Here is an 11,726-nt window from a genome sequence, read left to right as displayed (position 1 = left end):
GCCCCCAACAATCTGGATCCTCATTTTACCGACTTCAGAAGGATGGAAGGCTGAGTCAGCCTTGAGCTGGTTAGGATTGAACTCCTGGCAGTAGGCAGAGTCAGCCTGCGATGCTGCATTTTAACCAATGAGCTACCATGGCTCCTTGCCTATGGGTGTTATCTGGATCCACTTTGCAACATCACTCTATGTGCCCTCCCCAAAGATTTTAAGTGTAGTTCTTGGTGATCTAAGAGGACCTCACTTGAGCACATGCTGAGGAATTCTGGAGTTAAACTCCACACATCTTAAAAGTTGTCAAAATTGAGAAACACTATGCTAGATGACATCCAAACTCATCTTAAAAATCCAAATCTGTTTACTTTTCCAAGAGTTTTCCCCTTTATACAAGTATTTTTAATCTATCTTATCAATCACAGAAACTGGGCCACTAAAACAAACAAACCAAAAAAATAACTTATCTGCAAGAAAATGTTTATTTTTATATTTTTTTGTAAACCCCACAGAAAAAATAAAGAATGCAGCCAAGACCAAGTATTTCAACAGAAAGAGTGCCCAAAAGGGCAGCCAAGAAAAATAAAACAATAAAAAAATAAAAATAAAAAAATGGGGGAACCTCAACACAAAAAAATGACAAGAGTTCATGTCTTGCACAAAGATGAAAACCAATGACATTTCTGAGTAACACTTTCATGGTGACAATTACACAAGATGATTCCAAAAAAGCAAAATGACAGCAACATGCACGCCTGGCTAAAGCTAGGAATTTTTTTTTTTAAATCCGAAAAAGAATCTGATTTAAAATGATGGACCATTAATACTCATATTTTATTGACTTGCTTGTCCTATTTAATTTGTTTTTAAACAAGGCATACCTGCCAATTATGAAACTTTAAAAAGTGTTGTTTTAAAGAAGAACTTTGTCCTTCCAGAGTCCACTGCATGTTTGCAAAATCATAATGAATTCATTTCTCTTTTTTAATAATTTTTCTAGTTACTAATACAATTTTGAATCCCTGTCCCACTGCCCCTCCCACCCATACTCAAACCTTAAACACTTCAAAAGTCGCCAGTGCAACACTTTCCTACCAATGCACAATATACATTTAAACTGAAATCTTTGTGCAATTTTGAGTTTATTTTTTAAAAAAACCTTTTTTTAAAAAAACCTCCTTGGCACAACGGCTGAGATTTTAGCCCAGCCTCATTGAAATGAAACTGTCAAACTCAGGATGATAGAAAGCGTAATTGAAATTTGACTTTAAAAAAAAAAACAAAGCAAACCAAAACACCCAAACTGCCCTTTTTTTATCAACCAGTTGGACAGTCTCTGGAATACCCTATGTTGCACTGCTCTGCTTTTACTACAATACTCCCTCTGTTACTATTCAGCTACAGCATATCCTCATCATCGGAAACACTGTTGGATTTGGTACCCAAAAACGAACAAAAAGAGATGCAACCGCAGATGATATCCAAATTATGTTGATGACCTGCAGTAGACTCTGTAAAACGAGCTTTATTTTTTTAGGTTCCTGGGGAGCAAAATGGGAGTGGGGGAAGAGAGATAATTGTTAAACTATCAAATTTCCTCTTGACATGTCTTAGTTTCTGAAGGTCCTGCTAGCATTAGCATCTTTCAAGCCATTAACCATCCTGATGGAAATCTTCACACAACTACCAAGAACATGTCATTATTATGTGTTTATTGCCTTCTTTCAAGAAAATGATGTCTTTTTATTACAAATTGATCTCTTGGACATTCTTCCTTCCATTCAACCCCATCTCACCATCCTCTATCAAAGCTTTATTTCACTACAAACCCTTTCGCCATAAAAAAAAAAAACAGACTAAAGAATTTTCATCATTATTCTTTGCCATTTTTAATTTGCCTTTTTGGCTTCATTATGTTTAAAAGAAATATAGGGGGAGAAAGAAGGGTTTAAAATCAAGCAGAGCTGCTGTTTTTTTTTTTTTTGTAGTTTCAAGAGGAAACTTTGCAGCAATTCATTTATGTGTGGGTGTCTGTGTGTGAATTCGCTTTTAACTATCAAAGAGAAGCAAAATTTGCTAGATGAAAATCGAGAATTGTGGGTTCTTTTCCCCTTAATGCGTTGGCCAAGAAAAAAAAAAACCTGTAAAGTTTTGTGAGTTTTTCTAAAAATTTACAAGAAAAAAACTGATGGGCAGTTTGAGTCAAACCTTGGTGTTGGGCCCCCCCACTTCCCTTTATTTTTATTTTTAAACAAGAAATCAGTACAGTCTCACACTATACAAATTTCATCTTGACTGCAAGAGATTTTTCTGTGTGATGCCTTCGGTGCGATAGGTGGACAGTTGGCGCTTACTTCTTCAGGGGTTGGTAAACTGAGGCATTGGGATCAAGTCCAGAAGGGCTGGTCTCCACAAATTTGGAAGAATAATGTGGAGAAACTGGGCTCAGCGTGCTGGTGGCTGCAGTGTATGTGATGCTGGGCATGACTGCCATCACTTCCGCTATCTTCTGCTTTAGGTCCTTGATTTCCTGATCTTTCTGAATGATTTGCCCTGCAAAAAGGAAAGAAAGAAAAGAAACACTCACTTTAAGACAGGGGTCCCCAACCCCCGGGCTGTGGACCGGCACCAGGCCGCAGCATGCCAGAAACTCATCCGTGCAAACAAGCAGAGCCCCATCCACGGGGCAGGCACCATGCAAAACCAGCCCCCCTCCGGCCCACTGTAGAATCTCTCTCCTTGGAATCGGTCCATGGTACCCAAAAGGTTGAGGACCATCGCTTTCAGACACAGGAAGTGCAGGAGAAGAGCAAGTAGAGCTGGAGGCGGAGTTCAACGCATCATCAGCTTCGAGTCCTTATGTTGCCATAAATGGCCCAGGTCTAGTCCTCCTTTAATTCTGTTGACCCTTATCTAAGGCCAATTTAGTGCTGACTGTTAGTTGACTAGATTCTTGTGTATAGGCTTGAAATAATAAATCTTCTGTGTTGCAACTTAATGCGTGGTCCCGATGCTTTGTGCCTGACAGGAAGGGCTTTTCATCAGCAGTGTCTACAGCAGTGTTTCTCAACCTTGACAATTTTAAGGCATGTGGACTTCAACTCCCAGAATTCCACAGCCAGCATTGCTGGCTGTGGAATTCTGGGAGTTGAAGTCCACATGCCTTAAAATTGTCAAGGTTGAGAAACACTGGTCTACAGAGTACAGCCAAAAAAGTCAAGAGAGGCGCAACAGTGTAACTGATACTATATCGGCACACACAACACATCAACAACAGATGGAGATTCAGCTGCATTGTCATCTCTTGACTTTTTTTTTTAACCATACCTTGTAGAAACTCTAGACTAGTGGTGGCGAACCTATGGCACGCGTGTCAGAGCCCTCTCTGTGGGCACATGCAGTGCTACTGCCAGCAGCTTGCGCAGGTCCATTAGGCTGCCGCTGCCACTCAGAGTGGCAGCCCCACCCAGCACAAAGGAGGTGAAGCGGCCAGCTAGCAAGCTTGAGTAGAGGTGGTAGAGCACGCCCACGCCCAGCAAGCCAAAGGCTACCCCGCAGGGAAAGCCAGATCCCCATCGGCACCATGGCCCCCCCAGTCCCAGCTAGGATTGCGTGCCTCCTCCCATCTATGCTGGTCTCCTGCCCACTGCCCCACCTGCCAGAGACTCCCTGGATCTCCCCCAACCCTGCCTGGCCCTCACAGGCATCCCCCCCATGAGCAACATCGAGGTGGCCGTGCCCACCCCAGCCACGCCCACCCAGTCTATCTTGACAACCGCAGGTATGCCCACCCAGTGGGCCACACCCACCCAATGGGCCAAACCTCCATGCCCCCTCCGGAGGGCACCACAATGCTGATGCGGTCCTGGCATTTTGCAATAAATAAGTGGGTTTTGGGTTGTGGTTTGGGCACTGTCTCTAAAAGGTTCGCCATCACTGCTCTACGCTTTAAAAAAAAGTATTATGGTAAAAGGCATGTTAAGGGAGCGTGGAGTTACAGCATCTCAGGGAAAAATAAATATGCCAATTTAGGGATCTGAACTGCTATCACTCAAGACAGACAATTCTTTTGCTAGCTTTGTGCACCCTCTGCTGGATCCAGTGGCAGTTCACAGCACCTGACAAAACTCCAAACGGAAACTGAAAAGGGGCGACTAATTTTGCAAAGGTTTTCATTTGTGTGTGTGTGTGTGTGTGTGTGAGAGAGAGAGAGAGGGGGGGGGGGAACACAGAAAGATTTACTTCTGCTATCCTGTGAGACTAGTGTACCTTTTATTTCAATGCTAGAAACCTGCACTAAAAATCATTTTCTTAAGGTTTGAAAACACAATAGCCACAGAGTTAGGGATACAATCAGTGGTGGGATTCAAATAGGTGAACAACTGGTTCTCTGTGTGGATGCCACTTCCGGAAGTCCAAAAAATTACCTACCGGTTCTGCTGAAGTGGTGCGAACCAGCTGAATCCCACCACTGGATACAACTCATCTATTTAAGAACAATTTAGCATCGTATTTTTCTCTTTTCTCAGCATTCCGTTGTGCTTAGAATATGAGGAATTCCAGCTGTGCCTGTGCTCTTAATTTCTTAACACTGCATTTGTTTTTGCAATATCCACACTCGGAATTGCATTTGAGGATCTAATAAAATTTAATGACCTGTTTTCTAGCACTGCTTACTGTTATCCTCAGAAAGAAAAAAAAAATCAAACTTGACAACTTCCTTCTTTTGACCCATGCTTGCTCTCTGTCCCCCATCTCACCCCGTTATTTTTTTACTGAGCTTACTCAAATAGGTAGGACTGTAATCAGAATAACACAATAGAATAACAGAGTTGGAAGGGATCTTGGAGGTCTTCTAGTCCAACCCCCTGCTCAGACCCTGTATCATTTCAGACAAATGGTTGTCCAAGCTCTTCTTAAAAAGATCCACAACTTCTGGAGACAAGTTGCTCCACTGGTTAATTGTTCTCACTGTCAGGAAGTTTCTCCTTAGTTCTAGGTTGCTTCTCTCCTTGATTAGTTTCCATCCGTTGCTTCTTGTCCTGCCTTCAGGCGCCTTGGAAAATAGACTGATCCCTTTCTCTTGAGAATCCCTGCCTTTCTCTTTCTGCTTTTAGGGTCTGTACTTTGATTTAAAGAAAACAATAACAGAAAACCTCAACTTCCCCACTTAACTGCGTCAACAAAAGAGAGAGAAAACTGTGCTATACAATTATTATTTTGCAACTGAGTTTTGGTTGTGTAGCGTTGGAGAATATGAAGGGCTGCAGAAATGGGTTAGGAGGGAGCTCCCTTTGGTTATATTGTTGTCTTTTTTTTATAGCAAAGGATGCTTAATTTGATTAGGATTATCTGGCCATCTCATTTCCCTCAAAACAAAACAAAACAAAAACCCTGACATTGCTGGAAAAAGAAAGAAAGTAGTTTTGACTTTAGGATTTTCTGTTTAGATAAGTCTGTCGTTAGAGAAATGGCTAATATACTAGGTATGTAAAGGTAAATAGTTGAGGCTATATCTTACTATTTTTATTCTACTGCACTAAAAAAAGTTGGAAGTTAATGCTTTTTTTACTTCTTTTCACCCCCCTACTCCACATTTCTTCTTTCCTGTTTATTCCCTTTCCCATTTCCCTTCTCTTTATTTTCATTTGTTTTTCATAGTGTGAACATTTAATAATTCTTTTTTTTAAAAAGAAAGTAAAAGAACCCATTTCTGAACCAACTGTCCATGCTCTACTACCCAGTTTTAACTGACGCTCCTATGATTTTGGTGCACTTTTATAATGGAAGTTATTTAGCCAGTGAATTATTGTCAGTTTCACCTAAACTCTATATCAGCGCTGGACAGCTATTGAGGCTTGTGAACAGAAAAATGCCACATGTTGAAAGAGTTCCCGTTGAGCCAAACGCTCAGTAAAACGTTAAAACAGAGCAAAAACACATTTAAGCAGATGAGAAAGAAATGGTCAGGTCAGAAAAGATTGCTGTGAGAGTTCTTTGTATCCTACGCAATTTCAAAGTTATTTTCAAAGTTATTTTCAGCAATCAACAGCCAGAGGGCCATAAGCGCAAGGATCTTTCCTTGCCGTTTTTTCCCCCAGTGAAAACTTTCAAGAAATGGTTTTGAAATCACAAGGAAACGCCGTCACATATCACACGGTGACAGTCAAAGCGGTGATGGAAGCTCCCACAAGGTTTACAGGTAGTCCTCATTCAGCGGCTGACTTGTTTAGCAACCGTACACAGTTGTGATGGTGATGAAAATGCTTGTGTTTGTGACCTTTGCACGTCTGGAAAGCAAAGGAAAGCTAAAGGAAGACCATAAGCACAGTCATGGTTTCACTTTGCGATTGCTTCGCTTAACGGCTGAGTTGCCGGTCCCAACTGTGGTCACCAAATGAGGAGCTCTGGGTTCTTACAACGCACCAAAGGCCCCCGAGGTTTACTACCATTCAGCCCAGGGACTCACTTACCTTGAGCTATCTCCAGCTGTCTTTTGGCATCTCCTAACGCAGAGAAGAGGTCCAATTTGATTCTTGTCTCTGCACTCAGGCTGTTCTCTAAGTGCTGCGTCTTATCCTGCATGGCTGAAAGGGCCGACATTAATACCTCTGTATCCTTTTCATTCTCTTTGTATTTCCGCCATTCCTTTCAAAGGAATTAAAGCAGGATTGTTACAAGCACAGTCACTATTGTGAGCTTCAAGGGAGAGTAAAAATTAGGGATGGGGATGGGGGGGGGAGAGAAACTGGGACAAACATGTGGCTCCAGTCACTTGGGAATACCCTCTGACTTGTATGAGCTGAGGTGATGCAGCAGTTAAGAGTGCAGTACTGCAGGCCACTTTAGCTGACTGTGTTCAGCAGGTCAGCGGTTCAAATTTCACCGGCTCAAGGTTGACTCAGCCTTCCATCCTTCCGGGGTAGGTAAAATGAGGACCCAGATTGTTGGGGGCAATGTATAATATATATATATACATTGCTTACTGGTGTACACTGCTTAGAGCAGTGTTTCTCAACCTTGACAATTTTAAGGCATGTGGACTTCAACTCCCAGAATTCCACAGCCAGCAATGCTGGCTGTGGAATTCTGGGAGTTGAAGTCCACATGCCTTAAAATTGTCAAGGTTGAGAAACACTGGCTTAGAGAGTGCTTGCACTTAAAGCGGTATATAAGTCTCATAAATAAATAAATAAATAAATAAATGTTATTTGTTACAATTGGATAAATCCTGAAAAGTTCAATCGGGGCTACAGACTAGATTAGAAAGGTAAACGAAGTCGTGGAAAACCACCTTTCTACCATTGGCAAAAAAACAACTTGTAAGGACCCACCCCACTTTACATCTTAAGAAGACAGAACTCTTGGAATAATTCTTCCCACAGGAACCCTTTATTAGGAGAAAATGGTGGCAGGCGTTCTAGACAGGACTTGGGGTCCAAGCCCTACGGTTCAAGGTTTTAAGGGGTTCCCGAGTAGTCCCACCTAATCACCCCCCCTCTTCCAGTGACAGTTTCAAGCATCACAATCCCACCCCCTTTTCCTTTCTGCCGGCTGGATGGAGACTTCAGAGAAAACTACATGAAAGGTAAATAGCCTCCTTTGTTATGATAAGGCCTTTTGGTGCTATCCACATTCAATCCCTTTGAAGTTGTACCGAAGAAAGTGAGGGCCATAAAGCCCCTTTGTTCACCCCCTTCCCTTTCTTGTATGACAGAATCCAGAGAGGGCAGAAATGGGGTTTTCTATAATTGATAACTGGAGATGAAGTATAATTGGATTCTGACACAACTTCTGTGTAGTCACCAAGAGTCCAGCTGTACAAACACACTCACGTTTAAGCCATGTTTGAATACCAAAGTAATTCTTATGGATTGGAAATGGAAATGTTTAGCTGTCACTAGACAACCTATGATCTATCTGTTTGGGTCATCTTTTCAGATATATTTTGTTACTCAAATCCACTACTGCTTTCCTGCCATCAGCTGCAGTCATGGAATCCCCACTGATGCTCTCCTGCTGGCTTCCCCAATGATTTGTGGGAAGGTGTCAGGAAACACTGTAAATGAGGATTGTGTGACTGCTGCAGCATGGCAGCAATGCTGAACAGCAACAGCTTGGCAATGTCAAAAGGGCAAGGACTTTCAAAAACTTCATTCCCATGGGAGTAATGGATCCCAGTATTTTGCAAGTTAGTCCATTTGAGGTACCATGGTTGAAAAAGTTTTGCCCAATGATGTATCATTTTGCCCAGTTAAAGGTTATAGACACCAAAGTCTTGGTAGTATATAGATATTATTTCTTTGCCAAGAGCTTTGAAAAGATTGTGATATATCCCTCTAGTTACCACTGAATATTGAATGCAACATTCTGAATATTGAATGCAACATTTTGAATGTTGAATGCAATGTTGAAACACCAGATGTTGGCTTTGGGGCAGGGAAATGTACTATCAGTTGAGGCATATAGGATAATAATTATAATTCACAAGGCACACATTGTCTTGTGTTTCTCAGGCTCCAAGTTAAAGTAAAAGCATAAATGTCCATTCTTGTCACCTAAATACCTGGACACTTAGAATGTCTCTGAGAAGACTACATGGTAGAGATAATCAGAATCCTTGATGCGTATTTTCCCCAAAATATTATTCAGATGAATTCTACAGTTAGCATATAAGCATGGTTGGTAACACTATTCTCCAGAAATGTCTTTAATCTCATTTCAACATATGAGAGCAATTCAAAAATAAACTTCTCCTTGGTTATCAATGACAGACACTCGCAGATATAGAACTTTTATTATGCACATTAGAAAACTACATCATTACATTACTTTTTGACATCATCGCCATTCAAATTGAGGCACTTCTCATAATATTATACAAGGCTTGTATCCCAATGGAACTGCTTCAAAAGTTCTTGGGGGCATCTAGCGGTGCGCGGGTGAGCATTATCATGAACCAATAGCACATCGGAAGTGGTGCCATAGAAAATCCCATCAAATGTGAAGATGCCAAAGGAGTACTGCTTAGTGAAGTTCGTGGAACGTGGTTCAACCATCAATTCAGAAGTCTACTGTGAAACGTTACGAAAACTCAGACGAGCCATCCATAACAAGTGTTGGGACAGGCTGATTTCCGGTGTGGTGTTGGTTCATGATAATGCTCACCTGCACACCGCTAGATGCACCCAAGAACTTTTGAAGCAATTCCGTTGGGATGTTTTTGATCACCCCCCCTATAACCCAGATTTGGCGCTGAGTGACTACTAAGGAATTGCAAAACTTGTAAGACGTTATGACAAGCGCCTCAATTTGAATGGCGATTATGTCAAAAAGTAATGTAATGTTGTAGTTTTCTAATGTATATAATAAAAGTGTCTGTCATTGATAAACAAATGGAGGTTTATTTCCGAATTGCCCTCGTAATTCATGACAGTGGCTATTACCGACTTCCTTCCTATATTGACCCTGGATAATCAACCACCTATTTGCTTAGCTAATTTGACTAGTTCATCCATGGCAGTGGTTCTTAACCTTTTTGAACGAATCGCCCCCTTGAGCCAATGAGGAAGTTGTCATCGCCCCCCCTCCCCCAACATAACCTCTCAATCACAACATAGGAAATAATTCTTCAATTTATGCAAACATTTTTTTTGTTTTCTTTAAAATTGTCATCAGGACATATCGATACAAATCATTTATTTCCAGTCTTTTCCCCATATCTCTCACATTCTGGCTAATGGCACGCCACTGTATGGGTAGAGGCTGCTGCGCAACGCGCATGAACCTAAGCGATGTGTATTCACATATGTAAGGCGTTCTGTACTGAAGCTAGCTGGAGGAACATCTGAAAACACAATTCAATCCACTAATAGCGAGCAATCTGATGTTTTTGTACGACAGATATACAGCGATTCACTGTACGAAAAAGTCTCAAAAGTGTCCCCAAAACTTCTCGCTCCATCGCCCCCATATCGCCCCCTTTTCGTTCCTTCGCCCCCCTGAAAAATGAAATCGCCCCCTGGGGGTCAATATCGCCCAGGTTAAGAACCACTGATCTATGGGACATACAGAGAACTTTCAAAAAGTGAAGATATTTTGTTGGAAATTCATACGATGTGTAAGAACTTGCCCAGTTTTTACAACAAAGCTTTTAGTGCAAGATGCCGTAAGGGATTTTGTTTCTCAGCCAGCTTGTCACAGATCCGGATGGTGATTTGAGGGGGAGAGAGTGGCCCAAGGTCACTAAAGGGGGACCAAAACCTGGCTCTCCCTACCCCTTAATTTTTACACCTTGCTTGCTTGTCTTCACAGACCTCAGGAAATAAGGTAAACTGTTAACCTTCCCTCTCTATTCTCCCCTGCAAATGCTGCCTCATCAAAAATGTGAAAGTGCTATAAGGCTTGTAAACAACGGATTCCAGACTCTGAAAATATTTCTAAAAGTTTATTTTTTTCTTAAGCAGTTTACACATTCTTCCACATTCTTCTATTGTGGTGTTCATCCCTTTTGAAACTGCTAAGCCAGTGGTGACGAACCTATGGCACGAGTGCCAGAGGCGGCACTCGGAGCCCTCTCCGTGGGCACACGTGCCGTTGCCCCAGCCTTGCCTCCCCCCACGACCCTCTCCTCTCCAGCAGCCCCCCTTAAGGAGAGTCGCCCCTGAGCGTGGCCCACACGGAGCAGCGCAGCCAAGGACATGGCAGCCAGGCAGCGTAGACAAGACTCTGCCCTCACATCCCATGATGCAATTGTTGCTGGAGGGTGTGGGCAGAGGGTGTGGCCGCCATAGCACTGCTGGGCTGTCTGGGCGATCTGCGGCAGGCCCTGGAGGCGGTGAGTGGTCCTGTGGGCAGGCGGGGCAGGGGATCGGGGGGGCAGAGCGGGGGTGGGGCAGGGGGCGGAGCGGGGGTGGAACCAGTTTTTGGGCACTCGGTCTCTAAAAGGTTCGCCATCACTGCGCTAAGCTATCTACTTAGGCAGGATTTACATCAGTGGTTCTCAACCTTTTTAATGCCGCGACCCCCAACCAGTCGTAAGTCAAGGACTACCCAACCGGTAAGTTGAGGACTTTCCCTGCCCGGGAGCGCCACACATGCATGGTGCCGCCCCCTGCGCCGGCCGAGGCGTAGCTGGCAAATGGCAGAGACGGCGCAGGGCGACCACTGGCTGGGCCACCAGCTGGCCCAGCCCAAGGGAGGTAAGGCACTCGCCGGGCCCCACGTGCGCCAGCAACCCTCCCTGCGCCCGCCAGCCTCCCACCCCTGACCCTCTTTTATTTACATTTTTAGTAGTTGCTCAGCAGGGAGGGGTGGAAACTTCCAGACAGCTCGCCTTCGCTGCAAACAACTTGCAGCACCGTTTGCAGAATGGGACTTTTGGCGGGCTCAGCAGGGCAGAGACAGCTGGACAATTCCTATTGGCTTTGAAAGCCAATAGAATTAGACTCTATTCAAGAGAGTCTATTCTATTGGCTTTCAAAATAAAATAAAAGGGAGTAGCACAGCTAAGGAAAAGGGGGAAAAAATGGCGGACTGCGTTGTTTGGCAACCCCCGTGAAATGGTTGTTCGACCCCAAATGGGGTCCCGACCCACAGGTTGAGAACCACTAATTTACATATTATGATATACCGGGATGTACCACATTTTGTGAACATAACTTTAGTTTTGGAACATATTACCAAGAAAACTTTTTGGACTGGATTAATTTTGAACTTAATCAGGTAGAACT

General features: G+C 43.2%; 1 protein-coding gene across 2 annotated transcripts in view; it reads right to left on the bottom strand.

The window, feature by feature from the left end:
- Positions 1-457: 457 nt before the first annotated feature.
- Positions 458-11,726, bottom strand: part of MACO1 (macoilin 1) — a 71,792-nt gene continuing 60,523 nt past the window's right edge. For both annotated transcript variants that reach the window (XM_039363080.1, XM_039363081.1), the window contains exons 10-11: positions 6,468-6,642; positions 458-2,547 (exon numbers count right to left, since the gene is read on the bottom strand). In XM_039363080.1, coding sequence (XP_039219014.1) covers positions 2,345-2,547; positions 6,468-6,642 — 378 coding nt within the window. In that variant the 3' untranslated portion in view covers positions 458-2,344. The remainder of the gene's footprint in view (positions 2,548-6,467; positions 6,643-11,726) is intronic.

Source organism: Crotalus tigris, unplaced genomic scaffold (genome assembly GCF_016545835.1).
Source record: "Crotalus tigris isolate CLP2741 ecotype Arizona unplaced genomic scaffold, ASM1654583v1 scf7180000019504.2031707, whole genome shotgun sequence".
In the NCBI taxonomy this organism is placed as follows: domain Eukaryota; kingdom Metazoa; phylum Chordata; class Lepidosauria; order Squamata; family Viperidae; genus Crotalus; species Crotalus tigris.
The sequence above is the reverse complement of the archived record's forward strand: the minus strand, read 5'-3'. Positions and strand labels throughout refer to the sequence as shown.